This window comes from Pogoniulus pusillus, chromosome 20, assembly GCF_015220805.1.
Source record: "Pogoniulus pusillus isolate bPogPus1 chromosome 20, bPogPus1.pri, whole genome shotgun sequence".
In the NCBI taxonomy this organism is placed as follows: domain Eukaryota; kingdom Metazoa; phylum Chordata; class Aves; order Piciformes; family Lybiidae; genus Pogoniulus; species Pogoniulus pusillus.
Window position 1 is genome coordinate 22,276,247 of NC_087283.1, and position 16,387 is coordinate 22,292,633.

Here is a 16,387-nt window from a genome sequence, read left to right on the forward strand (position 1 = left end):
GGTAGAGGCTGTGGGGGAGTCCCAGCTCACCCCACAACCCCCCAGTGCACTTTGGGAGGGGTCTCACTTCAGCCTGCCAAGCCCCAGCCCACTCCGTGGGGCTCCCATCTCTCCCTGCCACCCCACAACCTGTCCCTGCCACCCTCTAACCAGCTTTGAGGGGCTCCACCCTACCCTGCCACTCCCCTCTGCACTTTGTGTAGGTCCCATCTCCCCCTGAGCCCCCAGCAACCTCTCCCTGCCACCCCCCAACCCCCTTTGTAAGGCTCCCACCTCTCCCTGCCAGCCTCTAACCCCCTTTGTGAGGCTCCCACCTCTCCCTGCCAGCCTCTAACCCCCTTTGGGAGGCTCCCACCTCTCCCTGCCAGCCTCTAACCCCCTTTGTAAGGCTCCCACCTCTCCCTGCCAGCCTCTAACCCCCTTTGTGAGGCTCCCACCTCTCCCTGCCAGCCTCTAACCCCCTTTGTGAGGCTCCCACCTCTCCCTGCCAGCCTCTAACTCCCTTTGTGAGGCTCCCACCTCTCCCTGCCAGCCTCTAACCCCCTTTGTAAGGCTCCCACCTCTCCCTGCCAGCCTCTAACTCCCTTTGTAAGGCTCCCACCTCTCCCTGCCACCCCCCAACCCCCTTTGTAAGGCTCCCACCTCTCCCTGCCAGCCTCTAACCCCCTTTGTAAGGCTCCCACCTCTCCCTGCCAGCCTCTAACTCCCTTTGTAAGGCTCCCACCTCTCCCTGCCAGCCTCTAACCCCCTTTGTGAGACTCCCACCTCTCCCTGCCAGCCTCTAACCCCCTTTGTAAGGCTCCCACCTCTCCCTGCCAGCCTCTAACTCCCTTTGTAAGGCTCCCACCTCTCCCTGCCAGCCTCTAACCCCCTTTGTGAGACTCCCACCTCTCCCTGCCAGCCTCTAACCCCCTTTGTAAGGCTCCCACCTCTCCCTGCCAGCCTCTAACCCCCTTTGTGAGGCTCCCACCTCTCCCTGCCACCCCCCAACCCCCTTTGTGAGGCTCCCACCTCTCCCTGCCAGCCTCTAACCCCCTTTGTAAGGCTCCCACCTCTCCCTGCCAGCCTCTAACCCCCTTTGTAAGGCTCCCACCTCTCCCTGCCAGCCTCTAACCCCCTTTGTGAGGCTCCCACCTCTCCCTGCCAGCCTCTAACTCCCTTTGTAAGGCTCCCACCTCTCCCTGCCAGCCTCTAACCCCCTTTGTAAGGCTCCCACCTCTCCCTGCCAGCCTCTAACCCCCTTTGTAAGGCTCCCACCTCTCCCTGCCAGCCTCTAACCCCTTTTATGAGGCTCCCACCTCTCCCTGCCAGCCTCTAACCCCCTTTGTAAGGCTCCCACCTCTCCCTGCCAGCCTCTAACCCCCTTTGCGAGGCTCCCACCTCTCCCTGCCAGCCTCTAACCCCCTTTGTAAGGCTCCCACCTCTCCCTGCCACCCCCCATGCCACTTTGTGAGACTCCCACCTCTTCTTGCCAGCCTCTAACCCCTTTTATGAGGCCCCCACCTCTCCCTGCCACCCCCCACCCCACTTTATGAGGCCCCCACCTCTCCCTGCCACCCCCCACCCTACTTTGAGGGGTTCCCACCCTCTACCCCTCCCTCCCCCCCCCCCCGGGGCTGGCAGCTGGGGCTGGGCTCTAGCAGTACTTAATTTATTTGCAAACTCTTTGGTAACCAATAAAACCTGAAGAACTGAGACTAAAACCAACGAAACGACCCCCCCCCCAGCCCCCCCCCAGCCCAACCGACCCCCTCCCCAACAACTAAACTAACTACAGGGTAACCAAAACGCCCGAGGTGAGACTTTGACTACTAAGAGCTGCTGGGGAGGTGCTGGGTGGGGGGTGGGGGGAGTAGCTGTCACCCACCCCCTGGCCCCCCTGGCACAGCAGTGGGGGGGAAGGGGTTGCTCCTTTTTGTGCTTGGCTGTAGGGAGGAGGAGAGGAGGAGGAAGAGAAGGAGGAAAAGAAGGAGGGGAAGGAGGAGAAAGAGGAGGAGGAGGAGGAGAAAGAGAAGGAGAAGGAGGGGAAGGAGGAGAAAGAGGAGGAGGAGGAGAAAGAGAAGGAGAAGGAGGAGAAAGAGAAAGAAGGAGAAGGAGGAGAAAGAAGGAGAAGAAAGAAGGAGAAGGAGGAGAAAGAAGGAGAAGGAAAAGGAGAAGGAGGAAAAGGAGAAGGAGGAAAAGGAGAAGGAGGAAAAGGAGAAGGAGGAAAAGGAGAAGGAGGAAAAGGAGAAGGAGGAAAAGGAGAAGGAGAAGGAGAAGGAGAAGGAGAAGGAGAAGGAGAAGGAGAAGGAGAAGGAGGGGAAAGAGAAGGAGGGGAAAGAGAAGGAGGGGAAAGAGAAGGAGGGGAAAGAGAAGGAGGGGAAAGAGAAGGAGGGGAAAGAGAAGGAGGGGAAGAGAAAGAGGGGAAAGAGAAGGAGAAAGGAGAAAGAGAAGGAGAAAGAAGGAGAATTAGGAGAAAGAGGAGAAAGAGGAGGGGAAAGAGAAGGAGGGGAAAGAGAAGGAGGGGAAAGAGAAGGAGGGGAAAGAGAAGGAGGGGAAAGAGAAGGAGGGGAAAGAGAAGGAGGGGAAAGAGAAGGAGAAGGAGGGGAAGAGAAAGAGGGGAAAGAGAAGGAGGGGAAAGAGAAGGAGAAAGGAGAAAGAGAAGGAGAAAGGCGAAAGAGAAGGAGAAAGAAGGAGAATGAGGAGAAAGAGAAGGAGAAAGAGGAGGGGAAAGAGAAGGAGGAGAAAGAAGGAGAAGGAGAAGGAGGAAGAGAAGGAGAAGGAGGAAGAGAAGGAGGAGGAGCAAGGGGTGCTGTGAGTGGGGAGGGAGGTCCCTACATGGGGGGCTCGTTGCAGAGCACAATCTCCAGCTCCTTGCGGTAGAGTTTGCCCCCAGAAGCCAGGTTCATGATGCTCCTCCTGTAGCTGGTGAGCTGTTGGATGCTCATCTCCTGCAAGGAGCAAAGAGGGGATGGTCTGGAGGGGCTCATTGCTGCCTGGGAAGGGCATCCCCCAAGCTGGCATCTGCCTCAAGCTCCAGCGCAGCCTCCCGTGGGGGGCAAAGGGTTCAATGGATTCGTGGCGGTGAAAGAAGCTCAAAGCTCAGCCAGTGGCATGGGCAGGGGACAGCTCCCACCAGCACAGGGGGCTTGAGGACTCATCCAGCCTGGTCCTGAACACCTTCAGGGAGGTCGTGGAGCACAGAAGCACAGAATGGGATCAAAGATCCCATTCTGTGCTTCTGTGCTCCACGACCTCCCTGGGCAAACCTGTGCCAGTCTCTCCCACCCCATTCCTCCCTCCTCTCCACTCTCCCTCTCCCCTCTCCCAGCTCCGAGCCATTCTCCCTCCTCCTGGCACTGCCAGCCCTTGCCCAGAGTCCCTCCCCAGCTCCTCTGCAGCCCCTTCAGGCACTGCAAGGCTGCTCTCAGCTTCTCAGCTGCTCTTCAGCCTTCTCTTCTGCAGCTTGAACCAGCTCCACAAGCAGGTGGAAGATGAAAAGGAGGCCTTTGGGGGAAACTGAGTTCAGTTTTGTGCCTCTTACTCCCAGAAGGACACTGAGGAGCTGGAGCAGGTCCAGAGAAGGGCAGGGAAGGTGGGGAAGGGTCTGGAGCAGAGGGCTGGGGAGGGACAGCTGAGGGAGCTGGGGGTGTGCAGTGTGGGGCAGAGGAGGCTGAGGCAGAGCTCATTGCTCTGTGCAGCTCCCTGAGAGGAGGCTGCAGCCAGCTGGGGCTGGGCTCTGCCCCCTGGGCTCAGGGCATAGGAGGAGAGGACCTGAGCTGGGATTGTGCCAGGGGAGGCTTAGGCTGGAGAGGAGGAGAAATGTCTCTGCTGGTGCAGTGGTCAGGGCTTGGCAGAGGCTGCCCAGGGAGTGCCCCTGGCTGGAGGTGCTGCAGAGCTGTGTGGCCATGGCACCTGGGCAGAGGGTTTGGTGCTCAGGGTGGGGCTGGGTTGCTGCTGCTTGGACTGGATGACCTTGGAGGACCTTTTCCCAACCCAAGCCACTCTCTGATTCCATCTGGGGCAGCTCCCACCCCACCCTTCCCTGCCCCCCCCCTCACCTTCTTGTTCTTCTCGTAGAGGTCCTTCAGCAGCGCATCCAGCTCCTGCTCGTCGATGAAGCCACTTCCATCCTGGGGAGCAATGGAAGGACATCACCCCCAGACTGGCACCCCCAATCCAAGCAGGGAACTGTCCCACCTGAACACCTCCCACCCCAGCTGTGGGGGAGCTGTGCTGGCTTGGGACAGCTCGCCAGGAGCTGGCTGCCTACCTTGTCGTAGAAGGTGAAGATGGCATTGAACTCCTCCGAGGACAGCTTCATCCCCTGCCCAGGGGACACTGAGGTGTGAGGGTGGGGGGCACGGTCAGGCAGGGCAGGGGGGGGGGTCGGGGGGGTGTGGAGTTCATCTGGTGGCTTTTAGTTTACCTGAAACTTCAGCAGGAAGTTTTCTTGCACAGGCAGAAGTCTGCAAGGGAAGAGAGGCAGCAGTGAGCGGGAGGCAGCCAGCAGGAGGCACTCCGGAGGGCAGAGTGGCTCTGGGTGGCTCTGGGTGGCTCTGGGTGGCTTTTCACCTCAGCTGGGCACCAAATAGAAGAGGAGACCCAAGTGGCCTCAGGCCTTTCCTGGACACCAGTGTCTCAGGGTGTCTTTTCCTCCCCACTGCTTCCTCAGAAGCACAGAACCACTTTGCTTGGGGAGGAACCCCTGGAGGTGGTGTCCAAGCCCTAAGCCAGCGCTGCCTGGGCACCACCTGGCCCTCAGCTCCACATCTCCATGGCTTTGAAACTCCTGCAGGGGTGGGGACTGCAGCCCTGCACCCTGGGCAGCCTGCCTGAGGGGCCTGACAGCCCTGTCTGGGGAGGAAATTGTTCCTCAGAGCTAAACCAAACCTGCCCTGGCACAATCCCAGGCCAGGTCCTCTCCTCCTGTCCCCTGAGCCCAGGGGGCAGAGCCCAGCCCCAGCTGGCTGCAGCCTCCTCTCAGCAGTGAGCTCTGCCTCAGCCTCCTCTGCCCCACACTGCACACCCCCAGCTCCCTCAGCTGCCCCTCCCCAGCCCTCTGCTCCTTCTTCCCTGTTCTCCAGACCCTTCCCCACCTTCATTGTCCTTCTCTGGACCTGCTCCAGCTCCTCAGTGTCCATCTGGGAGTGAGAGGCCCAAAGCTGACCCCAGGGTTCAAGCTGTGCCCTCAGCAGTGCCAGTCCAGGGGCACAATCCCTGCCCTGCTCCTGCTGTCCACATCACTGCTGATCCAGCCCAGGCTGCTGCTGCCCTGAATGCCCACCTGGGTACCCCCTGGCTCCTCTTCAGCTGCTGCCACCCAGCACCCTCAGGGCTGCCTTTTCTGCTGGGCACTTGCCAGCCTCTCTGCCCCAGCCTGGAGTCCTCCTGGGGTTGCTGTGCCCCAGGTGCAGGACCCAGCCCTGGGCCTCGTTGAACCTCATCCCATTGGCCTCAGCCATGGGTGCAGCCTGAGCAGAGCCCTCTGCAGACCCTCCCTGCCCTGCAGCAGACCCACACTGCCAGGCAGCTTGGTGCCAGCTGCAGCCTGACCGAGGGAGCCTCAATCATCGGTGAGGACATTGAGCGGAGCTGGCACCAGCGCTGAGCCTTGGGCACCCTGCTGGTGCCCAGCTGGCAGCTGGGGTTCCCTCCAGTGCCCAGCAGCCTGTCCCGCAGCCGTGCCCTTACCGGGACATCTCGGACAGTCCCAGCTTGCCGTCGCCGTTCGTGTCGAACATCCGCAGCTGCCGGGACACGGAAAGCTCCGAGTCAGCCCCTGCCTGCCCTCCCCTCCCTTTCATCTGCCGGGGAGGGAGGGGTGGGGGGTGATGGGACCCCCTGAAGGGGCACCTGGGCACCCTCCCCCGCCCAGTGCCAGCCGAGGGGTCGCACTCACGATGGTCTGTGTGTACTCCTGCAGCTTGGGCTCGTCATACGCTCGGTTCGCCTTCTTCAGCAGGTCCGACAAGAAGCCCTGCGAGGGGAGGGCTTTGCTGCCTCTCCCCACCCTGCTTGCCCCGCTGAGGGTGCCCCCCGCTGCTGGCTACCTGGCCAAGCCCACCCCCACTCCGTGCCCGCAGCCCCCCGTGCCCGCAGCCCATCCCGTGCCCGCAGCCCCCCGTGCCCGCAGCCCCCTGTGCCTGCATCCCACCCCGTGCCCGCAGCCCACCCCGTGCCCGCAGCCCCCCGTGCCTGCATCCCACCCCGTGCCCGCAGCCCACCCCGTGCCCTCAGCCCCCCGTGCCTGCAGCCCACCCTGTGCCCCACTCCGTGCCCGCAGCCCCCCGTGCCCGCAGCCCACCCTGTGCCCCACTCCGTGCCCGCAGCCCCCCGTGCCCGCAGTCCACTCGGTGCCTGCAGCCCCCCGTGCCCGCAGCCCACCCTCAGTCCTCCGTGCCCACAGCCCACCCCGTGCCCGTGCCCGTGCCCCTCGCCCACCCCACCCCGTGTCTGCAGCCCACGCCCCGTCCCCCGTGCCTGCAGCCCACCCGGTGCCCGCAGCCAGCCCCACTCCTCGTGCCCCTCGCCCACCCCACCTCCCGTGCCCGCAGCCCACCCCCGCTCGGTGCCCACCTTCAGCTCGTTGGCTTCGATGTAGCCGCTGCGGTCTGTGTCGTACCTGCGCCAAGCCTGCGGAGGAGCCACCGGGAAGGTGGAACGGGGGAGGGAGTCCTGCCCCGCGCTGCCCCCCACCCACCGCGGCTGTGCCCCTCCACTCGCAGCATTGCCCCCACGCCCCCGCCCCAGCAGAGAGCGGCTCAGCGCATGGCAGCGGTGCCTGCTGGCCGCCCCCTGCGCAGGGCACAGCAGCTCCTCTGTCACCTCCACCCAGGTGCATTTCCCAAGCAGCTCTCCCCGCCACAGGATGCTCCATGTGCCCCTACCCCCCCTGCCCCCCAGGCACGTTTTGGGCACAGAATCCCATGGTGAGCATTGGAAGGGACCTCCTGGGACCATCCACTCCAAGCCTCCTGCCCCAGCAGGGCACCCACAGCAGCCTGCCCAGCAGCACAGTGCCCAGGGGGGGTTGGAAGCTCTGCAGAGACTCCACAGCCTCTCTGGGCAGCCTGCTCCAGGCTCCAGCAGCCTCACACCAAACAGCTTTCTCCTGCTGCTCACATGGAGCCTCCTGGGTGCCACTTTGTGCCCACTGCCTCTTGGCCTGTGCCTGGGCACCACTGAGCAGAGTCTGGCCCCAGCCTCCTGCCCCCCACAGCTCCTTCAGCTCTTGCTGGGCACTGCTCAGCTGCCCTCTGGGGCTGCTCTGCTGCAGGCTCTCAGCCCCAGGGCTCTCAGCCTCTGCTGCTCCCAGAGCTGCTCCAGGCCCCTCAGCAGCTCTGCAGCCTGCCCTGGCCTCTCCCCAGCACTTCTCTGTCCCTCCCGAGCTGAGCAGCCCAGACCTGGGCACAGTCCTCCAGCTGTGGCCTCCCCAGGGCAGAGCAGAGAGGGGCAGGAGCCCCCTCCTTGAGCTGCTGCCCACACTCCTCTGAATGCCCTCCAGAAGACCCCTGGGGTCCTCCTGGCCATGAGGCATCCTTGCTGCCCCCTGGGGACCCTCCTGTCCCCCAGCACCCCCAGGGCCTTCCCTGTGGGGCAGAGGTCACCTCCTCAACCTGTGCTGCTGCAGGAGGTTGTTGCTGCTCCAGTGCAGGACTCCACACTTGGCTCTTTCTGACCTTCCTGAGGTCCTTCTCCATTTGTTACCATCAGCTGAGTGCCAGGCAGATTAACCCCCCACACACACACCTCCCCCCCTGTCCCTCCTGAGCTGGGGAGCCCAGGGCTGAGCCCAGATGTGGCCTCTCTGGGGCAGAGGAGAGGAGGAGGAGGAGGAGGACAACATCCTCCCTGGGCCTGCTGGCCTCACTCCTGCATGCCCTCAGGATGCCATCGACCTTCTTGGCCACGAGGGCTCATGGCTGGCACATTGATGAGTTTGCCCTCCCCCAGCACCCCCAGGGCCTTCTCTGTGGAGCTGCTTTCCAACTAGAGCCTGTGCTGCTGGCCTCTGCCCTTCACCCAGCTCCCAGCCCAGCTGCTCCCCTGCAGCCCTCCCCATGGCTGCACCCCAGGTGAAGGCAGAGGAGGTTTTGGGGTGCCCCAGTGCAGCTCTGTCTGCTGCAGCCCATCCCTTGGGGCAGCAAGGAGCAGATGGCTGCACCCCAGGTCAAGGCAGAGGAGGTTTTGGGGTGCCCCAGTGCAGCTCTGCCTGCTGCAGCCCATCCCTGGGGGCAGCAAGGTGCAGATGGCTGCACCCCAGGTGAAGGCAGAGAAGGTTTTGGGGTGCCCCAGTGCAGCTCTGTCTGCTGCAGCCCATCCCTGGGGGCAGCAAGGAGCAGATGGCTGCACCCCAGGTGAAGGCAGAGAAGGTTTTGGGGTGCCCCAGTGCAGCTCTGCCTGCTGCAGCCCATCCCTGGGGGCAGCAAGGAGCAGATGGCTGCACCCCAGGTGAAGGCAGAGAAGGTTTTGGGGTGCCCCAATGCAGCTCTGCCTGCTGCAGCCCATCCCTGGGGGCAGCAAGGAGCAGGCTGCCCGCGGGGGGGGATGCAGGGGGAGAGCTCCACATCCCTGCAGCTCTCCTCAGCGGCAGAGCAGGACCCCCCGAGCCAGCTCTGCCCACACCAGCAGGCTCCATCTCACCTCCCACGCCCGAGTGGCTTCCCCCCGCGGCGGGCTGTGGGCAGTGCCAGCTGCCGCTTGCTGCCCCGCGGTGGGGCTGGGGAGCGGAGCCCGAATGCCGGCGGGCAGCTGGGCTCAGCCTGCCCCCACTCACCTCCATGAACTCCGAGCTGGAGCCCACGTGCTGGCGGAAACACAGCAGGAAATTCTCCTCCGTGGGCAGGATCTGGGCCAGCTGCAGGGGACACGAGGGTCAGGGGGGCACGGGGGCGGCAAGGGGGGGGGGCGTAGAGGACATGTGAGCATCGGGGGAGGGGGCACATGAGGGCTGGAGGGGATAGGGCAAGTGTCAAAGGAGGACCACGAGCAGCAGGAGGGGGTCTGAGTGCTGGGGGACACACACAGGAGCATTGGGGGGCAGCAGGAGGGGACACAGAAGCAGCAGGAGGGGGTCTGAGTGTTGGGGGAACACACACAGGCGCATTGGGGGGCAGCAGGAGGGGACACAGAAGCAGCAGGAGGGGGTCTGAGTGTTAGGGGGCACACACAGGAGCATTGGGGGGCAGCAGGAGGGGACACAGAAGCAGCAGGAGGGGACACAGAAGCAGCAGGAGGGGACACAGAAGCAGCAGGAGGGGAGCTGAGTGTTGGGGGGACACAGACATGAGCATTGGGGGGCAGCAGGAGGGGACACAGAAGCAGCAGGAGGGGAGCTGAGTGTTAGGGGACACAGACATGAGCTTTGGGGGGGCAGCAGGAGGGGACACAAAAGCAGCAGGAGAGAATCTGAGTGTTGGGGATACAGACATGAGCTTTGGGGGGCAGCAGGAGAGAATCTGAGTGTTGAGAGGGACACACACATGAGCATTGGGGGGGCAGCAGGAGGGGGGACACAAGCAGAAGAGGGACACAAGCAGCAGGAGAGAATCTGAGTGTTGGGAGGGACACAGACATGAGCTTTGGGGGGCAGCAGGAGGGGACACAGAAGCAGCAGGAGGGGGTCTGAGTGTTTGGGGACACACACAGGAGCATTGGGGGGCAGCAGGAGGGGACACAGAAGCAGGAGGGGGTCTGAGTGTTGGGGGACACACACAGGAGCATTGGGGGGCAGCAGGAGGGGACACAGAAGCAGCAGGAGGGGAGATGAGTGTTGGGACGCACACACATGAACACTGGGGGGCAGCAGGAGGGGACCTGAGTGTTGGAGATACAGACATGAGCTTTGGGGGGCAGCAGGAGAGAATCTGAGTGTTGAGAGGGACACAGACATGAGCTTTGGGGGGCAGCAGGAGGGGACACAGAAGCAGCAGGAGGGGGTGTGAGTGTTGGGGACACAGACATGAGCTTTGGGGTGCAGCAGGAGGGGACACAGAAGCAGCAGAGAGACACAGAAGCAGCAGGAGGGGGTCTGAGTGTTGGGGGACACACACAGGAGCATTGGGGGGCAGCAGGAGGGGACACAGAAGCAGCAGGAGGGGGTATGAGTGTTGGGGGACACACACAGGAGCACTGGGGGGCAGCAGGAGGGGACACAGAGGCAGCAGGAGGAGGTCTGAGTGTTAGGGGACACAGACATGAGCTTTGGGGGGCAGCAGGAGGGGACACAGAAGCAGCAGGAGGGGATCTGAGTGTTAGGGGACACACACAGGAGCATTGGGGGGCAGCAGGAGGGGACACAGATGCAGCAGGAGGGGGTCTGAGTGTTGGGGACACAGACATGAGCTTTGGGGGGGCAGCAGGAGGGGACACAGAAGCAGCAGGAGGGGGTCTGAGTGTTAGGGGACACAGACATGAGCTTTGGGGGGCAGCAGGAGGGGACACAGAAGCAGCAGGAGGGGAGCTGAGTGTTGGGGGACACACACAGGAGCATTGGGGGGCAGCAGGAGGGGACACAGAAGCAGCAGGAGGGGGTCTGAGTGTTGGGGACACAGACATGAGCTTTGGGGGGCAGCAGGAGGGGACACAGAAGCAGCAGGAGGGGGTCTGAGTGTTGGGGACACACACATGAGCTTTGGGGGGCAGCAGGAGGGGACACAGAAGCAGCAGAGAGACACAGAAGCAGCAGGAGGGGACACAGAAGCAGCAGAGAGACACAGAAGCAGCAGGAGGGGACACAGAAGCAGCAGGAGGGGGTCTGAGTGTTGGGAGGGACACAGACATGAGCTTTTGGGGGGCAGCAGGAGGGGACACAGAAGCAGCAGAGAGACAGAGAAGCAGCAGGAGGGGGTCTGAGTGTTGGGGGACACAGACATGAGCTTTGGGGGGCAGCAGGAGGGGACAGAAGCAGCAGGAGGGGAGATGAGTGTTGGGAGGGACACAGACATGAGCTTTGGGGGGGCAGCAGGAGGGGACACAGAAGCAGCAGGAGGGGGTCTGAGTGTTAGGGGGCACAGACATGAGCTTTGGGGGGCAGCAGGAGGGGACACAGAAGCAGCAGCAGGAGGGGGTCTGAGTGTTGGGGACACAGACATGAGCTTTGGGGGGCAGCAGGAGGGGACACAGAAGCAGCAGAGAGACAGAGAAGCAGCTGGAGGAGGTCTGAGTGTTAGGGGGCACACACATGAGCTTTGGGGGGCAGCAGGAGGGGACACAGAAGCAGCAGGAGGGGGTCTGAGTGTTAGGGGGCACACACATGAGCTTTGGGGGGGCAGCAGGAGGGGACACAGAAGCAGCAGGAGGGGAGATGAGTGTTGGGGACACACACAGGAGCTTTGGGGGGCAGCAGGAGGGGCGGAGGGGCGGCTGGGGGCCGGCGGCACTCCCTCACCTCTGCCATCTCGATCTTGCCGTCCGCGTTCTTGTCGTACTTGTGCATGAACTCCTTCATCTTCTCGCCCAGGCTGTCGCCCCTGGAGCCCTGCCAGCAAGCAGAGGGGGCGGCAGCAGGTCACGGCCCCCTCCCCCAGCCCCTGCCCGCCGAGCTGCCCCAGGCCAGGGCAGGAGGAGCAAAGCCAGCAGAGGCTCTTACCACTCCCGCTCCCTTCCTGGCGCTCTCCAGCTCCTGGAAGAACTTCTCCAGCTCTTTGCCTTCGATGTAGCCATTCCCTGAGGGAAGCAGGAGCAGGCAATAAGCGGCCCCCGCCCGCTGGCAGGGGGCAGGGGGGATGGGATGCTGCTGCTGGGGGGCGCCGTGCCTGTCCCTCTCCCCCTGGTGACACCACCGCAGGGACCCGAGCGGCACAGACCCGGCGACACCCGAACGAGCAGGGAGCTCTGCCGCCTGGGGAGGGGGCACAGCCCCGGGCTTGCCCCCCGCACCTGTCTGTGGGGCACTGGTGGCTGTGCCCGTCCCCATCGCAGGGGGCTTCGTCCCCCTGCCAGGGTTCGGTGCCTTTTCTGCCGCTGATGCTGGCAGCAGCTCAGCCTTTGCTCGCCCTGGGCACCCCCCCGCGGGCTGCTGCCTCCTCTCGCCCCACTGCGGGGGCAGCGAGGGCAAACGGGGGGCAGGGAGAAGGCACCGAGCACAGAGTTACCCCCCCTCGGGTGTGGGGTCGGGCCCGGATCCGGGTCAGCCCTGCAGGCAGGGAGCTCGGTCACGGTCTGCGAGGTGGCTGGGGGCTCAGAAAGTCCCTGTCTCATGTCCCCCCCGCCCCCATCTCTCGGTGCCAATGCCCGGCCCGGGTACCCGCAGCCTTGCTCGGTAGCAGGATGGCTCAGCCAGCACCCGTGGCTGCCCTGCTGGTGGCCCTCGCTGGCTTCCAGGGGGTGACCATCACCAGAAGACTGCAGCAAGGACACTGACTCCGCAGTGCTGCCACCACCCTGCCAGGCATCCTCCCTCCCGCCAACAGCTGGGCACAGCTGCCAGGGCTCTCCTCTAAAGAGAAAGAACAGCGAACCCTCCCCATCGCGGCCCCGAGGGCTTGGCCCCTGCCACCTCGCTCCGTGCCACCTCCAGCATCGTCCCCGCGGGATCCCCAGCAGCGTCTTCTCCCCGCTGCAGCGCGGCAGCTGCGAGCATCCCTTCCGTATCCCGCTGGAAGCGCATGGGGGTGTCCCAGCGCACCCTCCTCGCTGGCAGCCGCAGCCCGCTGCATGAGCGGCACCCAACGCTCCGTCCCTCCCGAGGGCAGCTCGGGCTGCGAGCAGCAGAGGAGCTTTCCACTGCCCTTCCCGAGGAGCTTTTACCCTGCCCTTCCCGAGGAGCATTTTTTCTCTTTCCCTTCCCGAGGAGCTTTTTTCCTCTTTCCCTTCCCGAGGAGCTTTTTCCCCTGCCCTTCTCTAGGACCTTTCCCCCCTGCCCTTCCCGAGCAGCTTTTTCCCCCTGCCCTTCCCTAGGACCTTTTTCCCCCTGCCCTTCCCTAGGACCTTTCCCCCCCTGCCCTTCCCGAGGAGCTTTTTCCCCTGCCCTTCCCGAGGAGCTTTTCCCCCCTGCCCTTCCCGAGGAGCTTTTTTCCCCTGCTCTTCCCTAGGAGCTTTTCCCCCTGCCCTTCCCGAGGAGCTTTTCCCCCCTACCCTTCCCGAGGAGCTTTTTTCCCCTCCCTTCCCTAGGACTTTTTCCCCCTGCCCTTCCCGAGGAGCATTTCCCCTGCCCTTCCCTAGGACCTTTCCCCCCTGCCCTTCCCGAGGAGCTTTTTTTCTCTTTCCCTTCCCGAGTAGCTTTTTTCTCCTGCCCTTCCCTAGGACCTTTCCCCCCTACTCTTCCCTAGGACCTTTTTCCCCCTTCCCGAGGAGTTTTTTAACTCTTTCCCTTCCCTAGGAGCTTTTCCCCCTGCCCTTCCCTAGGAGCTTTTCCCCCTGCCCTTCCCTAGGAGCTTTTCCCCCCTACCCCTCCCGAGGAGCTTTTCTCCCCTGCCCCTCCCGAGGAGCTTTTCCCCCTACCCTTCCCGAGGAGCTTTTTTCCCCTGCCCTTCCCGAGGAGCTTTTTCCCCCTGCCCTTCCCGAGGAGCTTTTTCCCCCTACCCTTCCCGAGGACCTTTTCCCTCTGCCCTTCCCGAGGAGCTTTTTTTCTCTTTCCCTTCCCGAGGAGCTTTCCCCCCTGCCCTTCCCGAGGAGCTTTTCCCCCTACCCTTCCCGAGGAGCTTTTTTCCCCTGCCCTTCCCGAGGAGCTTTTTCCCCCTGCCCTTCCCGAGGAGCTTTTTCCCCCTACCCTTCCCGAGGAGCTTTCCCCCCTGCCCTTCCCGAGGAGCTTTTCCCCCTGCCCTTCCCGAGGAGCTTTTCCCCCTGCCCTTCCCGAGGACCTTTTTTCCCCTGCCCTTCCCGAGGAGCTTTTCCCCCCTGCCCTTCCCGAGGATCTTTTCTCCCCTGCCCCTCCCGAGGAGCTTTTCCCCCTTCCCTTCCCGAGGAGCTTTGCTTTTTGCGGCTGCAGGAAAAGCCTCAAACTTTTCTTTGGGTTCAGTTGGGCAGTCGAAGGAAAAAAAAAAAAGACATAAAAGCCGTCGGGAGTTTGGAGCTGGGAGCGGGATGGGGGTGGGGAATGGCCAGGAAAAAAAACCCCAGGACCACTCGCTTGGTGTCCCCCCCCCCGGGGCTGCAGCTTGGCTGGGTCTGCTGCACGGCTGCGGAGCAGAAGCAGCATGGAAAATCCCCTCCGGGTAGCCACAGCTGCACCTCGCAGCCTCCTCCCGGGGACTCGGGACGGCTGTGACCGGCAAAGTGAGGACACCAAAGACATCCCCAGGGCGTGGGCAGCCCTAAGGGGCAGGGGGTGTAAAACCCCATCCAGCGGGGGTTAAGGACTGAGAAGAGCTCGGGCGAAACCCTCACTCAGAGGGGCTGGACTTGGGGTCCCTCAGCAGAAGGGAGCTGCTGGGGCTTGTTGGGGCGGCCAAGGGTGGTCTTCATCAAGGCCACCGTGTCCCCTGCCACCTGAATCCTCCCTCTCCTGGGCCCCTGCCGAGCTGGATCCGCGCCTGCCCCCGCGTTTTGGAGCGGACGGGCGCGGTGGGACACGCTGCAGGGAGGCAGCAGGACACCCACGCCGGGAGCCCACCCGCGGCTCACCGTCCCGCGTCCCCCCAGCCCCTCAGCTGCTCCAGGGGTGACAGAGCCAGCGGCGCCCCTGCCACCTGGCGCTGAGGGGGCTGCAGGAGGGCACTCTGCAGCTGAGCTGAGCCCTCGGTGCCAGCGGCGCGGCTGGGGACGCTGCGTGACGCAGTTCCCAGGAGGGTTTCAGACCCCAGACCCGAGACAAGGGGACCTGGGGACGAGCAGGAGCCCTCCCTTGGGCTGCTGTCCCCAGCAGGCTGAGCCTCTTCCCCTGCACCCCCGGGGCTGGGCGAAACTCTTCCCACCGAAACCCTTGCCCCTTTCTGGGGCTGGCAGCCGCGGAGCGCAGGGGCCCTGGGAGGTGCCAGCCCTGCTGGGGGCTCAGCCACAGCGTCCCCGGGCAGAGGTCTTGCGGGGCTGAGGAGCAGGCTGGGGAGGGACCGAGAGCTCCGCTCCTCAGCCCGCTGCGGGCAGGGGGCACCCCTGCTGTCACCCCCTCCCCTCCAGGGCGAGGAGGTGGCCCTGGGGCCGGGCTGGTGGCCAGGCTGCCACCCAAACCGCCGCCGGCCAAGGATGGGGCATTGTGGAGGGACTGGAGAGGAGGCAGAGGGTGGCAGGGAGGAAGCACCCTGGGAAGAGCGGGACCCCCCCGCCCAGAGGTGACAGCAGCCCTGAGCTAAGCCCAGCTTAGGGGGCACATGCAGAGGAGACTTGGGGCACCCCTGGCACGATGTGCCACGGCCCAGGGTCTCCTGGGGGGGTGCAATGAGGGGGTGCCCATCTCAGCCTGACAGGAAGGTCCTGCGGGTGGGGGGGAGGCACCGTGCCCCTCATCCTCAGGTTTCCCCCGGCGGGGCTGCACCCCTGGGGGGCTCCCCAGTATCCGGGGGGGCTCTTCCTCACCCTGGGGGGATTGTCCATCCCCCTGGGGGCTCCCCATCATCCTGGGGGGGTTCTTCCTCACCCTGAGAGGATTGTCTATCCCCTCGAGGGGCTCCAAATCATCCTGGGGGGGGGGGGGGGGCTCTTCCTCACCCTGGAGGGATTGTCCTTTCCCCTGGGGGCTCCCCATCATCCTGGGGGAGGTTTCCTCACCCCGGGAGGAGCTCCCCATCACCCCTAGGGGGTTCCCCATCACCCCGGGCTGCAGCGGCAGGGTCTCTACCTCCATCTCTCCACTCTCCCCGACGGGACATTCGGGGACTCTGCGGCCTCCCCCCGCCAGTTCCCGCGCTCCCGGGGGGGGATGCTCATCCCGGTGCCCTCCCCTCTGGTGTTTTTGGGGTGGGCTGTGAGGGGGAGGTGTGTGGTGGTGGGGGGGGATGTGTGTCCATCGCGCCCCGGGACTGACCGTCCGCGTCGAAGTGCCGCCAGACGTCGAGGAACTGGGAGGCGGTGAGCTCGGCCAGGTGGAGGTGCGGGGCCTGCTGCGGGCTGGCCATCTCATCCCCCGCCGCCGCCGCCGCCGCTGCCGCCGCCCGCACGCCCGCCAGCGCCTTTTATACCCGCGCCGAGCGCCGCCGCCGCCAGGGGGCGCCGCTGTCCCGGGACACCGCCAACGGCGGGCACCGGGCGGGGGGGACACGCAGAGACGTTGGGATGTTGGCACCGGGAATGGGGTGACAGGGACCGGGACACCGGGAAGGGAGGGCACTGAGGTGGGGGGACAGGGACGTTGGGATGTTGGCTCCGGGAATGGGATGACAGGGACCGGGACACCGGGAAGGGTGGGCACTGAGGTGGGGGGACAGGGACGTTGGGATGTTGGCTCCGGGAATGGGGTGACAGGGACCAGGACACCGGGAAGGGTGGGCACTGAGATGGGGGGACAGGGACGTTGGGATGTTGGCTCCGG

The 16,387-nt window shown here is 64.3% G+C and overlaps 1 protein-coding gene across 1 annotated transcript; it reads right to left on the reverse strand.

Moving 5' to 3' along the window:
• Window positions 1–2,654: 2,654 nt before the first annotated feature.
• CALB2 (calbindin 2) lies at window positions 2,655–16,018 on the reverse strand. The gene is made up of 11 exons (XM_064160608.1): window positions 15,884–16,018; window positions 11,573–11,649; window positions 11,372–11,461; window positions 8,759–8,839; window positions 6,559–6,615; window positions 5,882–5,959; window positions 5,674–5,729; window positions 4,409–4,448; window positions 4,253–4,306; window positions 4,041–4,112; window positions 2,655–2,930 (listed from the first exon to the last, which is right to left on the reverse strand). The coding sequence occupies exons 1-11, from the start codon at window positions 15,972–15,974 to the stop codon at window positions 2,814–2,816; spliced, it is 813 nt and encodes a 270-aa protein (XP_064016678.1). The 5' UTR covers window positions 15,975–16,018; the 3' UTR covers window positions 2,655–2,813.
• Between the last annotated feature and the right edge of the window lie 369 nt (window positions 16,019–16,387).

Coding starts and splice junctions, on each gene's coding strand:
- CALB2 (XM_064160608.1), bottom strand. CDS start 15,974: ATGGCCAGCCCGCAGCAGGCCCCGCACCTCCACCTGGCCGAGCTCACC. Junction 11,462..11,572: donor CCAGGAAGGGAGCGGGAGTG/GTAAGAGCCTCT, acceptor GCTTGCTGGCAG/GGCTCCAGGGGCGACAGCCT. Junction 4,449..5,673: donor GGACTGTCCGAGATGTCCCG/GTAAGGGCACGG, acceptor CTTCCCTTGCAG/ACTTCTGCCTGTGCAAGAAA.